The sequence below is a fragment of the Excalfactoria chinensis genome, chromosome 7 (assembly GCF_039878825.1).
Source record: "Excalfactoria chinensis isolate bCotChi1 chromosome 7, bCotChi1.hap2, whole genome shotgun sequence".
Classification (NCBI taxonomy): Eukaryota; Metazoa; Chordata; class Aves; order Galliformes; family Phasianidae; genus Excalfactoria; species Excalfactoria chinensis.
Genome location: NC_092831.1, coordinates 20,492,592 through 20,514,444, shown reverse-complemented (window position 1 = coordinate 20,514,444; position 21,853 = coordinate 20,492,592). Strand labels below are relative to the sequence as shown.

The following is a 21,853-nucleotide window of genomic DNA, read 5'->3' as shown; positions in this document are numbered from 1 at the left end:
TTCTCTATCAGGTCCCCCTGGACCTCCTGGAAAACCAGAAGTAACAAATGTGACTAAAAATACTGTGACAGTTACCTGGAAAAGGCCAGCAGATGATGGTGGAAGTGAAATCACAGGTTACTATGTGGAGAGGAGAGAAAAGAAAGGTTTAAGATGGGTCAGAGCAACAAAGAAACCAGTTTCGGATCTTAGATGCAAAGTGACTGGTCTTCTGGAAGGAAGTGAATACGAATTCCGTGTCAGTGCAGAAAACAGAGCAGGAGTTGGACCACCAAGTGATGCATCAAATTCAGTCATGTGCAAGGATGTTGCATGTTAGTATCATGCTTTTTTATTTTTTGGGGCGGTGGTTGGGGGGATACATTTAGACAGTATAAAAGTGATTTCCTCTGTAATATAGTGGTATAACATAATGTGGTATTTTATCTTATCCTCACTTTCAGACCCACCAGGTCCACCTGCAAATCCAAGAGTGACTGATACTACAAAGACAAGTGCATCTTTAGCCTGGGGCAAGCCTCACTATGATGGTGGTCTTGACATCATTGGCTACATAGTGGAGCATCAAAAGGAAGGAGAAGAAGAATGGGTAAAAGACACAACAGGGACTGCTTTAAGAATCACTCAGTTTGTTGTTGCTCATCTGCAGACAGGAGCCAAATACAATTTCAGAATCTCTGCCATGAATGCTGTAGGTACTGGTGAACCAGCAGTAATTCCAAGCGTGGAAATCATAGAGCGGGAAGAAATTCCTGACTTTGAATTAGATGCTGAGCTAAGAAGAACACTTGTTGTCAGAGCTGGGTTAACTATTCGGATTTTTGTGCCAATTAAAGGACGTCCAACTCCAGAAGTTACATGGACAAAAGATGATGTTTCTCTCAAAGGACGTGCTAGCATTGAAAATACAGACTCTTTTACACTCTTGATTGTCACAGAGTGCACCAGATACGACGCAGGAAAGTACATAATGACACTTGAAAATGCTGCTGGTAAGAAGACTGGTTTTGTAAATGTAAAAGTATTGGATACACCAGGTCCACCAATAAACCTTAAACCTAGAGAAATTACGAAGGACAGCATCACTCTCCAATGGGATATGCCTCTGATAGATGGTGGTTCAAGAATAACAAACTATATTGTTGAGAAACGTGAATCAACTCGTAAAGCATATTCAACAGTCACAACAAACTGCCAGAAGTGTTCTTTCAGGATTCCTAATTTGTCTGAGGGTTGTGAGTACTATTTCAGAGTACTGGCTGAAAATGAGTTTGGTATTGGTGAACCAGCTGAAACAGCAGAACCAGTAAGGGCTTCTGAGGCACCATCCCCACCTGACAGCCTTAATATTATGGATGTAACACGAAATTCAGTTAGCCTGGCTTGGCCAAAACCTGAACATGATGGTGGCAGCAAGATCACTGGATACGTAATTGAAGCACAAAGAAAAGGAACCAACCAATGGGCACACATAACAACTGTAAAAACACTAGATTGCGTAGTGAAGAATCTAACTGAAAATGAAGAATATACTTTCCAGGTTATGGCAGTTAACAGTGCTGGGAGAAGTGCCCCAAGAGAAAGCAGACCAGTTATTATCAAGGAACAAACGATGCTTCCTGAGTTTGACCTTCGTGGTATCTACCAGAAAACAGTCATTGCCAGAGCTGGTGACAATATCAAGATTGAAATCCCTGTGCTTGGTCGTCCAAGGCCAACTGTGACTTGGAAGAAAGACGACCAGATACTTAAACAAACACAAAGGGTAAATTATGAAAATACTGCAACAGCAACCATACTAACCATCAATGAATGTACACGAAGTGATAGTGGTCAGTATCCACTGTCAGCTAAAAATATTGTGGGAGAAGTAAGTGAAGTTATTACAGTTCAAGTTCATGATATACCTGGACCTCCTACCGGACCAATCAAATTTGATGAAATTTCTTCTGACTTTGTAACATTTTCATGGCAGCCTCCTCTGAATGACGGAGGTGTACCAATAAGTAATTACGTCGTAGAAATGCGTCAAACTGACAGTACCACATGGACTGAACTGGCAACCACAGTGATACGTACTACATTTAAAGCCACTCGTCTTAATACTGGCGTTGAGTATCAGTTCCGAGTCAAAGCTCAAAACAGATATGGAACCAGTCCAGCCATTACTTCAGAATCTGTAGTTGCCAACTATCCATTTAAGGTGCCTGGGCCTCCTGGTACTCCTCAGGTGATTGCAGTCACCAAAGAAACTATGACCATTAGCTGGCATGAGCCAGTTACTGATGGTGGAAGCCCAATTCTAGGATATCACATTGAAAGGAAAGAACGAAATAGCATTCTTTGGCAGACTGTAAGTAAAATGCTGGTATCAGGCAATATCTTTAAATCAACTGGACTTAGTGATGGCATTGCATATGAATTCCGTGTTATAGCAGAAAATCTGGCTGGCAAGAGTAGGCCAAGCAAGCCATCTGAGCCTGTATTTGCTTTAGACCCAATAGATCCACCTGGTAAGCCAGTACCTCTGAACATTACAAGACATGCAGTGACACTGAAGTGGACTAAACCAGAATACAATGGAGGTTTTAAGATAACTGGCTACACTGTTGAAAAAAGAGATCTTCCTAATGGCCGTTGGCTGAAGGCTAATTTCAGCAATATATTAGAGACTGAATTCACTGTCAGTGGTTTGACAGAAGATGCTGCCTATGAATTCCGAGTGATTGCTAGGAATGCTGGTGGGGCTGTTAGTCAGCCCTCTGAACCATCAGATGCAATAACTTGTAGAGATGACATTGAAGCACCAAGGATAAGCGTGGATGCTAAATATAAAGACACCTTAGTGCTGAAAGCGGGTGAAGTTTTCAGACTTGAGGCTGATGTGTCAGGTCGCCCTCCACCAACTATGGCATGGACAAAAGGAGAAAAAGAACTTGAAGACACAGCAAAACTAGAAATAAAGACAGCAGACTTTTCTACCATTCTTATCAATAAAGACTCTTCAAGAAGAGATGGTGGTGCATATACACTTACTGCAACAAATCCTGGTGGCTTTGCCAAGCATATCTTCAACGTTAAGGTTCTTGATAGGCCTGGTCCTCCAGAAGGGCCATTGGCTGTGTCTGAAGTCACTGCAGAAAAATGTGTGCTATCATGGTTACCTCCTCTGGATGATGGAGGAGCAAAGATTGACCATTATGTGGTTGAAAAACGTGAAACCAGTAGATTGGCATGGACAGCTGTAGCCACTGAAGTTCCACTAACTAAACTGAAGGTTACTAAGCTGTTGAAGGGCAATGAGTATGTGTTCCGTGTTATGGCTGTTAACAAATATGGAGTTGGTGAGCCTCTTGAATCGGAGCCAGTTCTTGCAGTAAATCCATATGTGCCACCTGATCCACCTAAGACACCTGAAGTTACAGCAATTACAAAAGATTCTATGGTTGTCTGCTGGGGCCATCCTGATTCTGATGGTGGGAGCCCAATAACTAACTACATTGTGGAACGCCGTGACAAAGCTGGTCTTCGGTGGGTGAAATGTAACAAACGAGCTGTTACTGATTTACGTTATAAAGTGTCTGGACTGACAGAAGGTCATGAATATGAATACAGAGTCATGGCTGAAAATGCTGCTGGAGTCAGTGAGCCAAGCCCAACTAGTCCGTTCTATAAAGCTTGCGATACTGTGTTCAAACCTGGTCCCCCAGGTAATCCTCGTGTTTTGGATAGCAGCAAGTCCTCTATTACAATAGCATGGAACAAACCAATATATGATGGTGGCTCAGAGATCACAGGTTACATCGTTGAGATTGCACTACCTGAGGAAGATGAGTGGAAGATTGTAACTCCTCCAGTAGGACTAAAGGCCACTTCCTTTACTATCACTGACCTAAAAGAAAACCAAGAGTATAAAATCCGGATATATGCTATGAATTCTGAAGGTCTTGGGGAACCTGCTCTTGTTCCTGGGACTCCTAAAGCTGAAGAAAGACTACTCCCTCCAGAGATTGAACTTGATGCAGAACTTCGTAAAGTTGTAACTATCAGAGCCTGCTGTACTCTAAGACTCTTTGTTCCAATTAAAGGAAGACCAGCACCTGAGGTAAAATGGACAAGAGAACATGGGGAATCTCTGGATAGAGCAACCATTGAATCAACAAGCTCTTATACTCTACTTATTGTTGAAAATGTAAATAGATTTGATAGTGGCAAATACATGCTGACAATTGAAAACAGCTCAGGTAGTAAGTCAGCATTTGTGAATGTCAGAGTACTTGATACTCCGGGGCCACCTCAAGATTTGAAAATAAAAGAAGTTACAAAGTCATCAGTTACACTCACATGGGAGCCTCCTCTCTTAGATGGTGGCTCTAAAATAAAAAATTACATTGTTGAAAAGCGTGAATCAACAAGAAAAGCTTATTCAACTGTTAATGCCAATTGCCACAAGACTAGCTGGAAAGTTGATTCACTGCAAGAAGGCTGCAACTACTACTTCAGAGTCCTAGCTGAAAATGAGTATGGAATAGGCCTTCCAGTTGAAACTTCAGAATCGGTAAAAGTATCAGAAAGACCACTTCCACCAGGAAAGATAACTTTGTTGGATGTGACAAGAAATAGCGTATCCTTATCTTGGGAAAAACCTGAACATGATGGTGGTAGCAGAATTCTGGGCTACATTGTAGAAATGCAAAGCAAAGGCAGTGAAAAGTGGTCAACTTGTGCTACAGTAAAAGTTACTGAAGCCACTATCACAGGATTGATCCAAGGTGAAGAATACACTTTCCGTGTTTCAGCTCAAAATGAAAAAGGCGTCAGTGATCCTCGCCAGCTGGGTATACCAGTTGTTGCTAAAGACCTTGTGATTCCACCAGCTTTCAAACTACTGTTTACTACTTTTAGTGTTCTAGCAGGAGAGGACTTAAAGGTTGACGTTCCTTTTGTTGGTCGACCCAAACCAGCAGTGGTTTGGCAAAAAGATAATGTGGCATTGAAGCAGACAACCAGAGTCAATGCAGAAAGTTCAGAAAATAACACAGTATTAACGATAAAAGAAGCATGCAGAGAAGATGTGGGAGCATATTTAGTTAAACTTACAAATTCTGCGGGTGAAGCAACTGAGACCCTAAATGTTGTTGTCCTTGATAAACCAGGACCCCCAACTGGGCCAGTCAAAGTAGATGAAGTAACAGCAGATAGTATTACCATTTCTTGGGAGCCACCCAAGTATGATGGTGGTAGCTCCATTAACAATTATATTGTAGAAAAAAGAGACACTTCCACCACCACTTGGCAGATTGTGTCAGCTACTGTTGCAAGAACAACGATAAAAGCGTGTAGATTAAAGACTGGCTGTGAATATCAATTTAGAATCACAGCTGAAAACAGATACGGGAAGAGCACCCATCTCACTTCAGAGCCAGTTGTAGCCCAATACCCATTTAAGCTTCCTGGTCCACCTGGAACACCTTTTGTAACAAACGCTTCAAAAGATAGCATGGTGGTACAATGGAATGAACCAGTCAATGATGGTGGTAGCAAGATCATTGGATATCACTTGGAGCGCAAAGAGAGAAATAGCATTCTGTGGGCTAAGCTGAATAAAACACCTATTCCAGATACCAAATTTAAGACAACTGGCCTTGAGGAGGGTCTTGAGTATGAGTTCAGAGTTTACGCAGAAAACATAGTAGGCATTGGAAAAGCAAGTAGAGCATCTGAATGCTATGCTGCACATGACCCATGTGACCCTCCCGGCCGTCCAGAACCTGTAATCGTCACAAGAAGTTCAGTAACGCTTCAGTGGAAGAAACCTATATATGATGGTGGAAGTAAGATTACCGGTTATGTTGTTGAAAAGAAGGAGCTACCTGATGGTCGCTGGATGAAAGCAAGTTTTACAAATGTAATCGATACCCAATTTGAAGTAACAGGTCTGGTTGAAAACCAGAGATATGAGTTCCGTGTTATAGCACGAAATGCTGCAGGTGTTTTCAGTGAACCATCTGAAAGCTCAGGTGCCATTACAGCAAGAGATGAAGTAGAACCACCTCACATAAGTATGGATCCAAAATACAAAGACACAATTGTAGTACATGCTGGTGAGTCATTTAAGTTGGAAGCTGATGTTCATGGCAAACCAATACCTTCCATTCAGTGGCTAAAAGGTGATCATGAGCTGACAAACACTGCTCGTATGGAAATTAAAAGTATGGATTTTGCAACAAGTCTTAGTGTGAAGGAAGCTATTAGAGTTGACAGTGGTCAGTATGTGCTATTGGCAAAGAATGTTGCAGGCGAAAAGAAAGTTCCTGTTCATGTCAAAGTTCTTGATAGACCTGGACCACCAGAAGGACCTGTTGAGATTACAGGTGTCACCGCTGAAAAATGCATGTTATCATGGAAACCTCCACTGCAAGATGGTGGTAGTGATATTTCACATTATGTTGTGGAAAAAAGGGAAACCAGTCGCCTGGTTTGGACTGTCGTTGATTCAAATGTGCAAACGCTCAACTGCAAAGTAACTAAACTTTTAGAAGGAAATGAATACATTTTCCGCATCATGGCAGTAAACAAATATGGTGTTGGTGAACCTCTTGAGTCTGAGCCAGTACTTGCAAAGAACCCATTTGTAGTGCCACTTCCACCGAAGGCACCAGAAGTCACAGCCATTACCAAGGATTCTATGATAGTTGTTTGGGAAAGGCCAGCCTCAGATGGAGGTAGTGAAATCCTAGGCTATGTCCTTGAAAAACGGGACAAGGAAGGTATTCGCTGGACAAGATGTAACAAACGCCTGATAAGTGAACTGCGATACAGAGTGACTGGGCTGATAGAAAATCATAATTATGAGTACAGAGTTTCAGCTGAAAATGCTGCTGGTCTCAGTGAACCAAGCCTACCTTCTGCTTACTATAAGGCATGTGATCCTATTTATAAGCCAGGACCACCCAATAATCCTAAGGTTGTGGATGTTACAAGATCATCAGTTTTCCTTTCATGGAGCAAACCTATCTATGATGGTGGCTCTGAAATTCAGGGATACATCGTAGAAAAATGTGACATAAGTGATGGTGAATGGGCAATTTGTACCCCTCCAACTGGAATAAAGAACACCCATATGGAAGTAGAAAAATTAGTGGAAAAACATGAATACAAATTCCGCGTCTGCGCAGTTAATAAAGCAGGAGTTGGAGATCATGCAGATGTTCCTGGTTCTGTTATTGTGGAAGAAAAAATGGAGGCACCAGACCTTGACCTCGACATGGAATTAAGGAAGATTGTAAATGTGCGGGCAGGAGGTTCCTTAAGACTGTTTGTTCCCATCAGAGGTCGTCCAACACCTGAAGTAAAATGGGGTAAAGTGGATGGTGAGATCAGAGAGGCAGCCATTATTGATACCACTAGCAGCTTTACTTCCCTTGTTCTAGACAGTGTCAACAGATTCGATACTGGAAAGTACACCCTGACTTTAGAAAACAGCAGTGGAACAAAGTCTGCCTTTGTCAGTGTACGAGTACTGGATACTCCAAGCGCACCTGTTAATTTAAAAATCAGAGAAATCACTAAAGACTCTGTTTCACTTTCGTGGGAACCTCCTCTCTTGGATGGTGGAGCAAAAATAAAGAATTACATTATTGAAAAACGTGAAGCAACAAGAAAGGCATATGCAGCTGTTGTAACAAACTGCCACAAGACTTCATGGAAAGTAGATCAACTTCAGGAAGGCTGCTATTATTTCTTTAGAATCTCTGCTGAGAATGAATATGGAATTGGCCTCCCTGCAGAAACCAGTGATCCAATTAAAGTTGCTGAAGTTCCTCAGCCTCCTGGGAAAATAACAGTGGATGATGTCACAAGAAACAGTGTTTCACTAAGCTGGGCAAAACCTGAACATGATGGTGGCAGCAAAATCATACAGTATATTGTTGAAATGCAAGCAAAGGGTAGTGAGAAGTGGTCAGAGTGTGCCCGTGTGAAGACACTTGAAGCAGTTATTACTAACTTAACCCAAGGGGAAGAATATCTTTTTAGAGTAATGGCTGTAAATGAAAAGGGTAAGAGTGATCCTAGAGCACTTGCAGTTCCAATAGTTGCCAAAGACTTGGTGATTGAACCTGATGTAAGACCTGCTTTTCACAGTTACAGTATTCAAGTGGGACAAGATCTGAAAGTAGAAGTACCAGTTTCAGGTCGACCAAAACCAACTGTTACCTGGGTAAAAGATGGCCAGACGCTAAGGCAGACAACAAGAGTCAATGTTAGTGATTTGACTGATCTCACTGTACTGAATATTAAAGAAACTAGCAAAGAGGATGGTGGTACTTATGAAATCACCGTGGCTAATGTTGTTGGGAAAAAGTCTGCCTCTGTTGAAATTATAACTCTAGACAAACCTGACCCTCCAGTAGGACCTGTGAAGTTTGATGAAGTAAGTGCAGAAAGTGTTACCCTGTCATGGAATCCTCCAGCGTACACAGGCGGCTGTCAGATCACCAACTATATTGTTCACAAGAGAGATACAACAACCACTGTATGGGAAACAGTTTCAGCTACTGTTGCAAGAACTGTACTGAAGGTGACTAAACTAAAAACTGGTTCAGAATATCAGTTCAGAATATTTGCTGAGAACAGGTATGGGCAGAGCTTTGCATTGGAATCTGCACCAGTTGTAGCACAGTACCCGTACAAAGAACCTGGACCTCCCGGCACACCATTTGTGACAATAGTTACAAAAGACTCCATGGTTGTACAATGGCATGAACCAATAAATGATGGTGGCAGTAAGGTACTGGGCTACCATCTTGAAAGAAAGGAGAAAAACAGCATCTTATGGACTAAAGTGAATAAGACTGTTATTCAGGACACAAGTTTTAAGACAACTAACCTTGAAGAAGGAATTGAATATGAATTTAGAGTTTCTGCAGAAAATATTGTTGGTATAGGTAAAACAAGTAAAGTTTCTGAGTGCTATGTAGCTCGTGATCCATGTGATCCTCCAGGTCGCCCAGAAGCTGTAATAATAAAAAGAAGCTCTATTACTCTACAGTGGACCAAACCAGAATATGATGGCGGAAGTAAAATTACTGGGTATATTGTGGAGAAACGTGACTTACCAGATGGTCGCTGGATGAAAGCTAGTTTCACAAATATCATTGAAACTCAGTTCACTGTATCAGGGCTTACCGAAGACCAAAGATATGAATTTAGAGTAATTGCAAAGAATGCTGCAGGTGCCATAAGTAAACCTTCTGACAGTACAGGACCAATAACGGCAAAGGATGAAGTTGAACTTCCACGAATTTCAATGGATCCAAAGTACAAAGACACAATTGTTGTAAATGCTGGTGATACATTCAGACTTGAGGCTGATGTTCACGGAAAGCCACTACCAACCATTAAATGGTACAAAGGAGATAAAGAGCTTGAGGAAACTGCTAGATATGAGATCAAGAACACAGATTTCAGTGCATTAATAATTGTAAAAGATGCTATTAGAGTTGATGGTGGACAGTTTATTTTAGAAGCCTCTAATGTTGCAGGAACAAAGACAGTACCAGTAAACGTAAAAGTCTTGGACAGGCCAGGCCCTCCTGAGGGCCCTGTCCAAGTGACTGGGGTTACAGCTGAAAAATGTTCATTGGCATGGTCTCCTCCTCTTCATGATGGTGGCAGTGATATTTCTCATTATATTGTAGAGAAGAGAGAAACTAGTCGTCTAGCATGGACTGTTGTTGCTTCAGAGGTTCTACCTACAATGCTGAAAGTAACAAAACTTTTGGAAGGAAATGAATATATTTTCCGTATAATGGCAGTTAACAAGTACGGAGTTGGTGAACCACTGGAATCTGTGCCAGTAATGATGAAAAATCCATTTGTGGTTCCCAGTCCACCAAAGGCCTTGGAAATCACCAACATCACAAAGGATTCTATGACTGTCTGCTGGAGCCGACCAGATAGTGATGGTGGTAGTGAAATCATAGGTTATGTTGTAGAAAAGAGAGATCGAGCAGGCATCAGATGGATAAAATGCAATAAACGGCGAATTACAGATTTGCGACTAAGAGTTACAGGATTAACAGAGGATCATGAGTACGAATTCAGAGTTTCTGCCGAAAATGCTGCTGGATTGGGTGAGCCAAGCCAAGTTTCCCCTTACTTTAAAGCCTGTGACCCCATGTTCAAGCCTGGACCACCTACAAATGCCCATGTTGTGGATACCACTAGAAGTTCGGTGACACTTGGCTGGAGTAAACCTATTTATGATGGTGGCTGTGAAATCCAGGGATACCTTGTAGAAATCTGCAAAGCAGATGAAGATGAATGGTCACTTGTTACTCCACAGACAGGTGTACGTGCCACTCGATTTGAAATCAAAAAGCTTACTGAACATCAGGAATACAAACTACGAGTGTGTGCTCTCAATAAGGTTGGTGTAGGAGAGGCTGCATCCGTTCCTGGTACTATTAAACCAGAGGACAAACTTGAAGCTCCAGAACTTGATATTGATTCAGAGCTGAGGAAAGGGATAGTGGTTAGAGCTGGTGGCTCTGCTAGGATCCACATACCATTCAGGGGACGACCAATACCAGACATTATGTGGTCTCGAGAAGAGGGTGAATTCACGGAGAAAGTTCAAATTGATAAAGGCGTGAACTACACACAACTCTCGATTGACAACTGTGATAGAAATGATGCTGGAAAGTATATTCTTAAGTTGGAGAACAGCAGTGGTTCTAAATCTGCATTTGTAACAGTAAAAGTCTTAGATACCCCAGGACCACCACAAAATTTAACAGTAAAGGATATAAAGAAGGATTCTGCTGTACTATCTTGGGAACCACCAATTATTGATGGTGGTGCAAAGGTAAAGAACTATGTAATAGACAAGCGTGAGTCAACCAGGAAGGCATTTGCAAATGTAAGCGCAAAGTGTGGCAAGACAAGCTTTAAAGTTGAAAATCTTACAGAAGGAGCAATCTATTACTTCAGAGTCATGGCTGAGAATGAATTTGGAATTGGTGTTCCAGCTGAAACAGCAGATGCTGTGAAAGCCTCAGAGCCACCTCTGCCTCCCGGGAAAGTAACTCTCACTGACATCACTCAGAGAAGTGCATCACTTACATGGGAAAAACCTGAACATGATGGAGGTAGCAGAATTTTGGGATACATTGTTGAAATGCTGCCTAAAGGAACAGAAAAATGGAGTGTTGTTAGTGAGACCAAAACGTGCAGTGCAGTTGTGTCTGGTCTGAGTCCAGGACAGGAATATCAATTCCATGTAATTGCCTACAATGAAAAAGGCAAAAGTGATCCCAGGGCACTTGGAGTTCCTGTGATAGCTAAAGACTTGACAATTGAGCCAAGCTTTAAGTTGATGTTTAATACATACAGTGTACAGGCTGGAGAAGATTTGAAAGTAGAAGTACCGTTTATAGGTAGACCAAAACCTACTATTACTTGGACAAAAGATGAACAGCCACTGAAACAAACAACCAGATTAAATATTGAGAATACATCAACATCAACTATCCTACATATTAAAGAAAGCAACAAAGAGGACTTTGGTAAATATACAGTAACAGCATCAAACACAGCAGGCACAGCAAGTGAGCAGCTGAGTATAATTGTATTGGAAAAGCCTGGCCCACCACGAGGACCTGTGCGCTTTGATGAAGTTAGCGCAGACTTTGTTGTTTTATCATGGGATCCACCTGATTATACTGGTGGCTGTCAGATAAGCAACTATATAGTAGAAAAGCGTGACACAAGCACTACCACATGGAATATTGTGTCAGCAACTGTTGCAAGAACAACTATCAAAGCAACAAAGCTTAAGACAGGTTCTGAATACCAGTTCAGGATTTCTGCTGAAAATAGATACGGAAAGAGTTCTCCTTTGGACTCTAAGCCAGTTGTTGTGCAATACCCCTACAAGGTGCCTGGGCCACCTGGAACCCCATTTGTAACAGCAGCTTCCAAGGACCATATGATTGTACAATGGAATGAACCAGTTAATGATGGAGGAAGCAAAGTTCTTGGCTACCATCTTGAACGTAAAGATAAGAACAGCATTCTTTGGATAAAACAGAACAAGTCACTCATTGCAGACACCACCTATAAAACAGATGGCCTTGAAGAAGGTCTTGAGTATGAGTTCAGAGTTTCTGCTGAAAACATTGTTGGCGTTGGCAAAGTCAGCAAAGTATCAGAGTTATATGTTGCCCGAGATCCATGTGACCCACCTGGCCGCCCAGAGGCAATTGTTGTTACAAGAAATAACATTACACTAAGATGGAAGAAACCAGAATATGATGGTGGAAGCAAAATAACTGGATACATTGTAGAAAAGAAAGAACTACCAGATGGTCGGTGGATGAAAGCCAGCTTTACAAATGTTTTAGAAACAGAATTTACAGTAAGTGGTCTTGTTGAAGACCAACGATATGAATTTAGAGTAATTGCAAGAAATGCAGCTAGTTGCTTGAGTGAACCATCTGAAAGTACGGGGCCCATTACAGCCAGAGATGAAATTGAAGCACCGGGAGCTTCTCTGGATCCTAAATACAAAGATGTCATTGTTGTTCATGCTGGAGAAACCTTTGTTCTTGAAGCTGATATCCATGGCAAGCCTATTCCTGACATTGTATGGTCAAAAGATGGTAAAGACCTTGAAGAAACAACTGCAAGAATGGAAATTAAATCTACTATTCAAAAAACAACTCTTACGGTCAAAGACTGTATAAGAGTAGATGGAGGTCACTATACACTTAACCTCCGAAATGTTGGTGGCACAAAATCTATACCTATCACTGTAAAAGTGCTTGACAGGCCAGGACCTCCAGAAGGACCTTTGAAGGTTACAGGTGTAACAGCAGAAAAATGCTACTTGGCATGGGCTCCGCCTTTACATGATGGTGGTTCTAGTATCTCACATTATATCATTGAGAAGAGAGAGACAAGCAGGCTTTCATGGACACAAGTAGCTACAGATGTGCAAGCCCTTAACCACAAAGTAACTAGACTTCTTGCTGGCAATGAGTACATTTTCCGTGTAATGGCAGTGAACAAATATGGAACAGGAGAACCCTTGGAATCTGAACCAGTTGTGGCTCGTAATCCATACAAGCCCCCCGGTCCTCCTTCAACACCTGAAGTTTCAGCGATCACAAAAGACTCGATGGTTGTAACGTGGGGTCGTCCAGAAGACAACGGGGGAGCTGAAATTGAAGGATACATACTTGAAAAACGAGACAAAGATGGTGTCCGGTGGACCAAATGCAATAAGAAAAGGCTGACAGACTTGCGATTCCGAGTAACAGGTCTTACTGATGGGCATTTCTATGAATTTAGAGTTTCTGCTGAAAATGCTGCAGGTGTAGGGGAACCCAGTGAGCCATCCATTTTCTATCGTGCTTGTGATGTATTGTATCCACCAGGTCCACCAAGCAATCCAAAGGTTACAGACACTTCCAGATCATCAGTTTCTCTTGCCTGGGGTAAGCCCATTTATGATGGTGGTGCTCCAGTTAAGGGATATGTAGTAGAAGCAAAAGAAGCAGCTGCTGATGAATGGACTACTTGCACCCCACCAACAGGCTTACAAGCAAAACAATTCACTGTAACAAAACTTAAAGAGAACCAGGAGTATAACTTCCGCATCTGTGCCATCAACTCAGAAGGAGTAGGAGAACCAGCTGCTATACCTGGCACAGTTATAGCAGCAGACAAGATTGAACCTCCTGAAATTGAACTTGATGCAGATCTCAGAAAAGTAGTCATTGTACGTGCCAGTGGTACTTTACGTCTTTTTGTCACTATCAAAGGAAGACCAGAACCTGAAGTTAAATGGGAGAAAGCAGAAGGAGCAATTAGTGATCGAGCTCAGATTGAAGTCACCAGTTCCTATACAATGTTGGTGATTGACAATGTGAATCGATTTGATAGTGGTAGATACAATCTAACATTAGAGAACAACAGCGGCAAAAAATCAGCTTTTGTTAATGTTAGAGTGCTTGATACACCTAGCGCACCAGTGAACCTGACAGTCAGAGAAGTGAAAAAAGATTTTGTAACACTAGCGTGGGAACAACCACTTATTGATGGTGGAGCAAAAATTACCAACTATGTAGTTGAAAAGCGGGAATCTACAAGAAAAGCATATGCCACAATTACAAATAACTGCACCAAGAATTCCTTCAAAATTACTCAGCTACAAGAAGGATGTAGTTATTATTTCCGTGTTCTAGCTGTAAATGAATATGGGGCTGGCTTACCAGCAGAAACACCTGAGCCAATTAAGGTCTCAGAACCACCTTCTCCACCTGCAAAGGTCGTTCTTGTTGATGTAACTCGCAACTCTGCTTCAATTAAATGGGAAAAGCCAGAGAGTGATGGTGGCAGTAAAATTACTGGCTATATAGTAGAAATGCAAACTAAAGGAAGTGTAAAATGGAGTACATGTACCCAAGTAAAAACATTAGAAGCAACAATAACGGGACTGAGTATGGGAGAAGAGTACAGTTTCAGAGTGATTGCTACTAATGAAAAAGGGAAAAGTGATCCAAGAGAACTTGGTGTCCCAGTCATTGCAAAAGATATTGAAATCCAGCCATCTGCTGAGCTCCTTTTCAACACATTCACTGTGAAAGCTGGAGATGATCTTAAGATTGATGTGCCATTCAGAGGGCGACCTCTTCCATCCATTAGCTGGAAGAAGGATGGGAATCCCTTAAGAGAGACAACCAGGGTAAATGTTCAGACATCAAAGACTTCAACTTCATTATCCATCAAGGAAGCTTCACATGAAGATTTGGGACATTATGAGTTACATCTTTCAAATACTGCTGGATCAACAACTGCTTCTTTAACTGTAGTTGTCCTTGACAGACCAGGACCACCAACTGATGTTCATATTGATGAAGTTAGTGCTGATAGCGTAACTTTGTCTTGGAAAGCTCCAGAATATGATGGTGGGTGCCATATTAGCAATTACATTGTGGAGAAACGAGACACTACCACAACGACCTGGGACATAGTATCTGCAGCAGTTGCAAGAACATCAATTAAAGTGTCGCGACTTACTACTGGTTCTGAATATCAGTTCCGTATTTGCGCAGAAAATCGTTATGGGAAAAGTACACACGTTAATTCTCCATCTGTTGTGGCAGAATATCCATTTAAACCCCCGGGACCTCCTGGTACTCCTCACGTGGCACATGCAACTAAAGCTTTCATGATAGTAACTTGGCAGGTACCAGTTAATGATGGAGGTAGCAGAGTACTAGGGTATCACTTGGAGCGTAAAGAAAGAAGCAGTATTCTTTGGGCAAAAGTCAACAAAAGTCTTATACCTGATACACAAATGAAAGTTACAGGTCTTGATGAAGGACTGATGTATGAATATCGGGTGTATGCTGAAAACATTGCAGGCATAGGCAAGTGCAGTAAATCATGTGAACCAGTTGCTGCAAGAGATCCATGTGATCCTCCTGGTCAACCAGAAGTTACTAATATTACAAGAACATGTGTCTCACTGAAGTGGACTAAGCCAGAATATGATGGTGGGGCTAAAGTAACAGGATATATTATTGAGCGTAGAGAGATACCAGATGGTCGCTGGCTAAAGTGTAATTTCACAAATGTGCAAGAAACATACTTTGATGTAGGTGGACTTACCGAAGACCAGCGTTATGAATTCCGTGTGATTGCAAAGAATGCTGCTGGACTCTTCAGTCAGCCATCTGAATCAACTGGACCTGTGACTGTAAAAGATGATGTAGAGGCTCCAAGAATTATGATGGATGTCAGATTCAGAGATGTTGTAGTTGTGAAAGCCGGAGAAGTGTTTAAAGTCAATGCTGATATTGCAGGACGGCCAATACCAGTGATTTCATGGACAAAAGATGGCAAAGAACTTGAGGGAAAAGCTAGAGTTGAAATAGCCTCAACAGACTACGCTACTGCAATAACAGTTAAGGACTGTATCCGAGGTGATTCAGGACAGTATGTACTAACGTTACAAAATGTTGCTGGAACAAGATCTTTGGCAATTAATTGCAAAGTACTTGACAGACCTGGCCCACCAGCAGGCCCGCTAGAAATAACTGGCCTTACTGCTGAAAAATGTCATTTATCATGGGGACCTCCTCAAGAGAATGGAGGTGCAGATATTGATTATTATATTGTAGAAAAACGTGAGACCAGCAGAATTGCATGGACAATTTGTGAAGGAGAGCTTAAAACAACATCCTGTAAAGTGACAAAACTGCTGAAGGGTAATGAGTATATTTTTAGAGTGATTGGAGTTAACAAATACGGCACTGGTGAGCCTCTAGAAAGTGTTGCTGTTAAAGCCCTAGACCCATTTACGGTTCCAAGCCCACCTACTTCTTTGGAGATCACCAGTGTAAGCAAAGATTCAATAACTTTGTGCTGGGCAAGACCTGAGTCTGATGGAGGCAATGAGATCTCTGGCTATGTAATTGAAAGACGTGAGAAAACTAGCCTAAGATGGATCCGTGTAAACAAAAAGCCAGTATATGATTTAAGAGTGAAATCATCTGGTCTCCGTGAAGGATGTGAATACGAATTCCGAGTTTATGCAGAAAATGCTGCTGGTCTCAGCCCTCCAAGCCAAAGCACACCATTGATTCGGGCAGAAGATCCAATCTTTTTGCCATCTCCCCCTTCTAAACCAAAGATTATGGATTCCACAAGGTCAAATATCACAATTGGGTGGACAAAGCCACTGTTTGATGGAGGCGCTCCAGTAACAGCATACACAGTTGAATACAAGAAAACTGATGAAACTGACTGGACAACTGCTATTCAGAACTTAAGAGGTACGGAGTACACCATAAGTGGGTTAGTATCTGGCTCTGAATATGTCTTCAGAGTGAAATCTATCAACAAAATGGGTGTCAGTGAACCAAGTGACATCTCAGAACCTCACTTGGCAAAAGAAAGAGAGGAAGAACCTGCTTTTGATATTGACAGTGAAATGCGAAAGACACTAATTGTAAAGGCTGGTGAATCATTCACAATGACAGTTCCTTTCAGAGGCAAACCAGTCCCAAATGTAACGTGGAACAAACCAGATACTGATCTCCGTGCACGAGCAAGCATCGATGTTTCAGATAATCGCACATCTCTTACTATTGAGAAGGCAACAAGAAATGATTCTGGAAAATACACATTAACGTTACAAAACATCCTGAACACTGCTACCTTGACTTTAGTTGTCAAAGTTCTTGACACTCCTGGCCCGCCATCTCATGTAACAACAAAAGACGTCACTAAAGAATCTGCTGTGTTATCTTGGGATGTTCCTGATAACGATGGTGGGGCACCTGTGAAGAACTATGTCATTGAAAAACGAGAAGCCAGCAAGAAAGCATGGGTCACCGTGACAAATAATTGTCATCGCCTGTCATATAAAGTAACTGGTTTACAAGAAGGTGCCATTTACTACTTCCGAGTTTCTGGAGAGAATGAGTATGGTGTTGGAGTGCCTTCTGAGACCAAGGAGGGAACTAAAATAACAGGTATGTTTCACTAAAAAAATTAAAAAATAAATAAAAAAATTCAGTAACATATGACAATGCATGTTCTGAAATGTTTAATTCAAAATAATATAAAGTATTTAATCTGTTTATAATAAGAAAGTTAAGTATGTGGTATATATGTTTGGGGTTTTACAAAAGAAAATGTGAAGCAGAAGCATTAATTTTAAATTTTGTTTATATTTTACATTATAATGTTCTAATGTACTAATTCATTTTAAAATAATTAAAAAAAACAAAAACAAAAACAAAACAAAACAAAAAAACAAAAAAACAACACAAAACCAAACAACTCAATCCAATGTAATCACTAACATAAAAAGGAAAAACTTGCAATGTTGCTTAACCTGTTGAACTTTTTTTCTCAGAAAAACCCAGCCCACCAGAAAAACTTGGAGTGACAAATGTCACAAAGGACAGTGTTTCTCTTTCATGGCTAAAACCGGAACATGATGGTGGAAGCAGAATCGTGAGCTACCTCATTGAAGCTCTTGAAAAAGGACAGCAAAAATGGGTTAAGTGTGCAGTTGTAAAGGCAACTCATCACATTGTCCATGGTCTTAAGGAGAATGTTGACTATTTCTTCAGAGTGTCTGCAGAAAACCAAGCAGGGTTAAGTGATCCTAAGGAACTACTGCTCCCTGTTACAGTTAAAGAACAATTAGGTAAGCTGCCTGTCATGAGATGAAAGTTAATATGCGTTGAATTGAATTCATATTTTAGAAGAGATAGCGTTTTCTAATTATTTGAAAATGTCTTCATTTTCAGAATCTCCGGAGATTGACATGAAGGGCTTCCCTCACAATACTGTGTATATTCGAGCAGGTTCAAACCTGAAAGTTGAAATTCCAGTTTCTGGAAAACCACTGCCAAAGGTGACATTATCTAGAGATGGCACTCCAATCAAACCCACCATGAGATTTCACACAGAAATGACAGCAGAAAGTTTCATTGTTAACCTTAAAGAAAGTGTGGCTGCTGATGCTGGCAGATATGATATTACTGCTGCCAATTCGAGTGGCACCACAAAGTCATTCATTAATATTGTTGTGTTGGATAGACCAGGTCCTCCTGTTGGTCCTGTTGTCCTTAGTGATATCACTGAAGAGAGTGTAACACTCAGATGGCAGCCACCAGCTTATGATGGTGGAAGTCAAGTTACCAACTATATTGTATTGAAAAGAGAAACAAGTACCGCTGCCTGGTCTGAGGTGTCTGCAACCGTTGCTAGAACTGTTATTAAAGTCATGAAACTCACAACAGGAGAAGAATACCAATTCCGCATCAAAGCTGAGAACCGCTTTGGCATCAGCGATCATGTTGACTCACAGTGTGTAGTCGTCAAACTTCCTTACAGTAAGTAATGTGCTTCTCACACTGCAGATCAAAATTTTAATGCTCAGATGTTGAAAGGCTTTCCTTAACCATCATTTCTTTTAATATCATCAGCTACTCCCGGTCCTCCTTCCACGCCGTGGGTCACTAGTGTCACCCGAGAGAGTATTACAGTTGGATGGCACGAACCAGTCACTAATGGTGGCAGCGCTGTCATTGGATACCACTTGGAAATGAAGGACAGGAATAGTATATTATGGCAGAAGGCTAACAAGACCCTCATTCGCACAACTCACTTTAAAGTCACCACCATCAGCGCTGGCCTTATCTATGAATTTAGAGTTTATGCTGAAAATGCAGCTGGCATTGGAAAAGCAAGTCATCCTTCCGATCCGGTCCTTGCAATTGATGCTTGCGGTATGTATTCTGTAGAAAATAAAAGAAACCCAACCACTGAAGTAGTGCTTTTTCTTTTTACCTGTGATATTCTGTCTTATGGAGTAAGCTAATACCTAAAACATTTGTTAATATTATTATAAACAGTGTTATTCATTTGCAATACTTTCATGTTTTCTACTGCAGAACCACCAAGAAATGTTCGTGTCTCAGATATCTCCAAGACTGCTATTACTTTGTCATGGCAGAAGCCAGCATTTGATGGTGGTAGCAAGATCACTGGATACATCGTAGAAAAACGTGATCTACCAGATGGCAGATGGTCAAAAGCTAGTTTCACCAATGTTATTGAGACTCAGTTCACAGTATCTGGTCTGACACAGAATTCCCGGTATGAATTCCGAGTCTTTGCCAAGAATGCCATTGGTTCCATTAGTAATCCATCAGATGTTGTGGGTCCTATTACTTGTGTTGATACATATGGTAAGTATTTTGCAATGATATAACAGTTTTACAATGCTAGAAAGCTTCAAGGAAGCACCGTTTTGTCAAACCATAGCCTTTTTAATACGGAAAGCTAACTTATCTTGGTGTAATAAACTTGAATGATTGTGAGCTTTTTGAGCATGATTGTGATTAACATCTTCAGCTGTATCTGCATTTTTTAAGCTGTGGCATTTTTATTCTTTCAGAAGTAAGCCCATGCCGCGTGACCAAAGTGATGATATTTGTAACATGTGGCTACCTTTTTTTTGGTAGTGTGAGTTCTAACTCATACCAGGTTTCTCATTTAAGTTACTCAGGCTAGCTTTAATCAATATTTATAAAACACTTGTAAGTGTTAGCTTAGAAAAAGTATTGCTAATTTTTACTTTTTTTGGGGTTGTTTTTTTTTTTGTTGTTGTTGTTTGTTTTTTTAAGACAAGTCTAAACTGTTTTGTGTTTGTTGTTTTTTTTTCTTATTTTTTCTTAAGGTGCACCTGAAATTGATGTGCCACCAGAATATACAGAAGTAGTGAAATACAAAGCAGGAACTTCTATTAAGCTAAAATTAGGCATCTCAGGAAAGCCTATACCAACAGTTGAATGGTTCAAAAATGGCAATGAGCTGCAAACCAGTTCACTACTGTCTATTGAGAACACAACAGAATTTGCTTCTATACTCATCAAGGATGCAACCCGACTCAACAGTGGCACCTATGAACTAAAATTGAAGAATGCCATGGGTTCAGCATCAGCGCACATTAGAGTACAGATACTTGGTATGTCTTGAGAAATTACTGTGTAACATTGTTAAACAGCAATCTACTAAAAATTCTTAACACCTTGTTTCTGGCATTTTATACAGACAAACCTGGACCGCCAACAGGACCGATACAGTTTAAGACAGTCACTGCTGAAAAGATCACAATAATGTGGGACCCTCCAGCAGATGATGGTGGTGCGCCTGTAACACATTATGTTGTTGAAAAGCGGGAGACAAGTCGTGTTGTATGGTCTTTAGTTTCTGAGAAACAGGAGGGGTGTATTATAACTACAACAAAACTTATCAAAGGAAATGAATACGTGTTCCGTGTCCGTGGTGTGAACAAGTTTGGAGTTGGTGATTCCTTGGAGTCTGAACCAGTAATAGCCAAAAACTCATTTGGTAAGAATCATGTAAAATCACTAATGGAATTGAATCATCCTATGTGGTATTTGCACATAGTATTCATCTACTTACATATATGTGTATATATTTTTTTTTTAATTTAGTTGCACCTGGACCGCCTGGTGTACCAGAAGTCACAATGATAACCAAGAATTCTATGACTGTTGTCTGGAGTAGGCCCACTGCTGATGGAGGTAGCGAAATATCAGGATATTTTCTTGAAAAGCGTGACAAGAAGAGTCTTAGCTGGTTCAAGGTTACTAAGGAAACCATTCGTGACACCAGACAGAAAGTAACGGGTCTGACTGAAAACAGTGAATATCATTTCCGAGTTTGTGCTGTCAATGCAGCTGGACAAGGTCCATTCTCTGAAGCATCTGACTTCTACAGAGCCCTAGATCCTGTTGGTAAGAGACAATGTGCAGTATATCTAATTGGTTAAAAATCAGTAGGCAACAAGCAATTAAGATGGCTTGCACCAATGTAACTGCAGGAGATTTTATTCCTTTATTACCTGTATGTATTGTTTCTGACTTTCTTTTCTTAAACTATCACTTACAGATAAGCCAGGCTCACCAACAAAATTGAAAGTTGTGGATACAACTAAGACATCTGTCACCCTTGGCTGGATTAAACCTGCTTATGATGGGGGAAGCCCAATTACCAGCTATGTGGTCGAGAAAAGGGAAGGTGAAGAGCAAGAATGGACTATAGTCAGCTCTAAAGGAGAAGTGAGGACAACTGAGTATGTTGTATCCCATCTTCAGCCAAGTATTAATTACTATTTCCGCGTCTCAGCTATAAATTGTGCTGGACAAGGAGAGCCTATTGAAATGACAGAACCTGTTCAAGCTAAAGATATTCTCGGTACAGTACCTTTCAGTAACTTTTCTGTGGTTTTATT

The 21,853-nt window shown here is 41.0% G+C and overlaps 1 protein-coding gene across 1 annotated transcript in view; it reads left to right on the top strand.

Moving 5' to 3' along the window:
* TTN (titin) overlaps nt 1-21,853 on the top strand; it is a 240,350-nt gene that overhangs the window by 195,187 nt on the left and 23,310 nt on the right. Inside the window, exons 223-232 of the mRNA XM_072341903.1 lie at nt 12-314; nt 444-17,549; nt 17,936-18,232; nt 18,336-18,923; nt 19,017-19,319; nt 19,485-19,781; nt 20,273-20,560; nt 20,647-20,946; nt 21,054-21,356; nt 21,511-21,816. Coding sequence (XP_072198004.1) covers nt 12-314; nt 444-17,549; nt 17,936-18,232; nt 18,336-18,923; nt 19,017-19,319; nt 19,485-19,781; nt 20,273-20,560; nt 20,647-20,946; nt 21,054-21,356; nt 21,511-21,816 — 20,091 coding nt within the window. The remainder of the gene's footprint in view (nt 1-11; nt 315-443; nt 17,550-17,935; nt 18,233-18,335; nt 18,924-19,016; nt 19,320-19,484; nt 19,782-20,272; nt 20,561-20,646; nt 20,947-21,053; nt 21,357-21,510; nt 21,817-21,853) is intronic.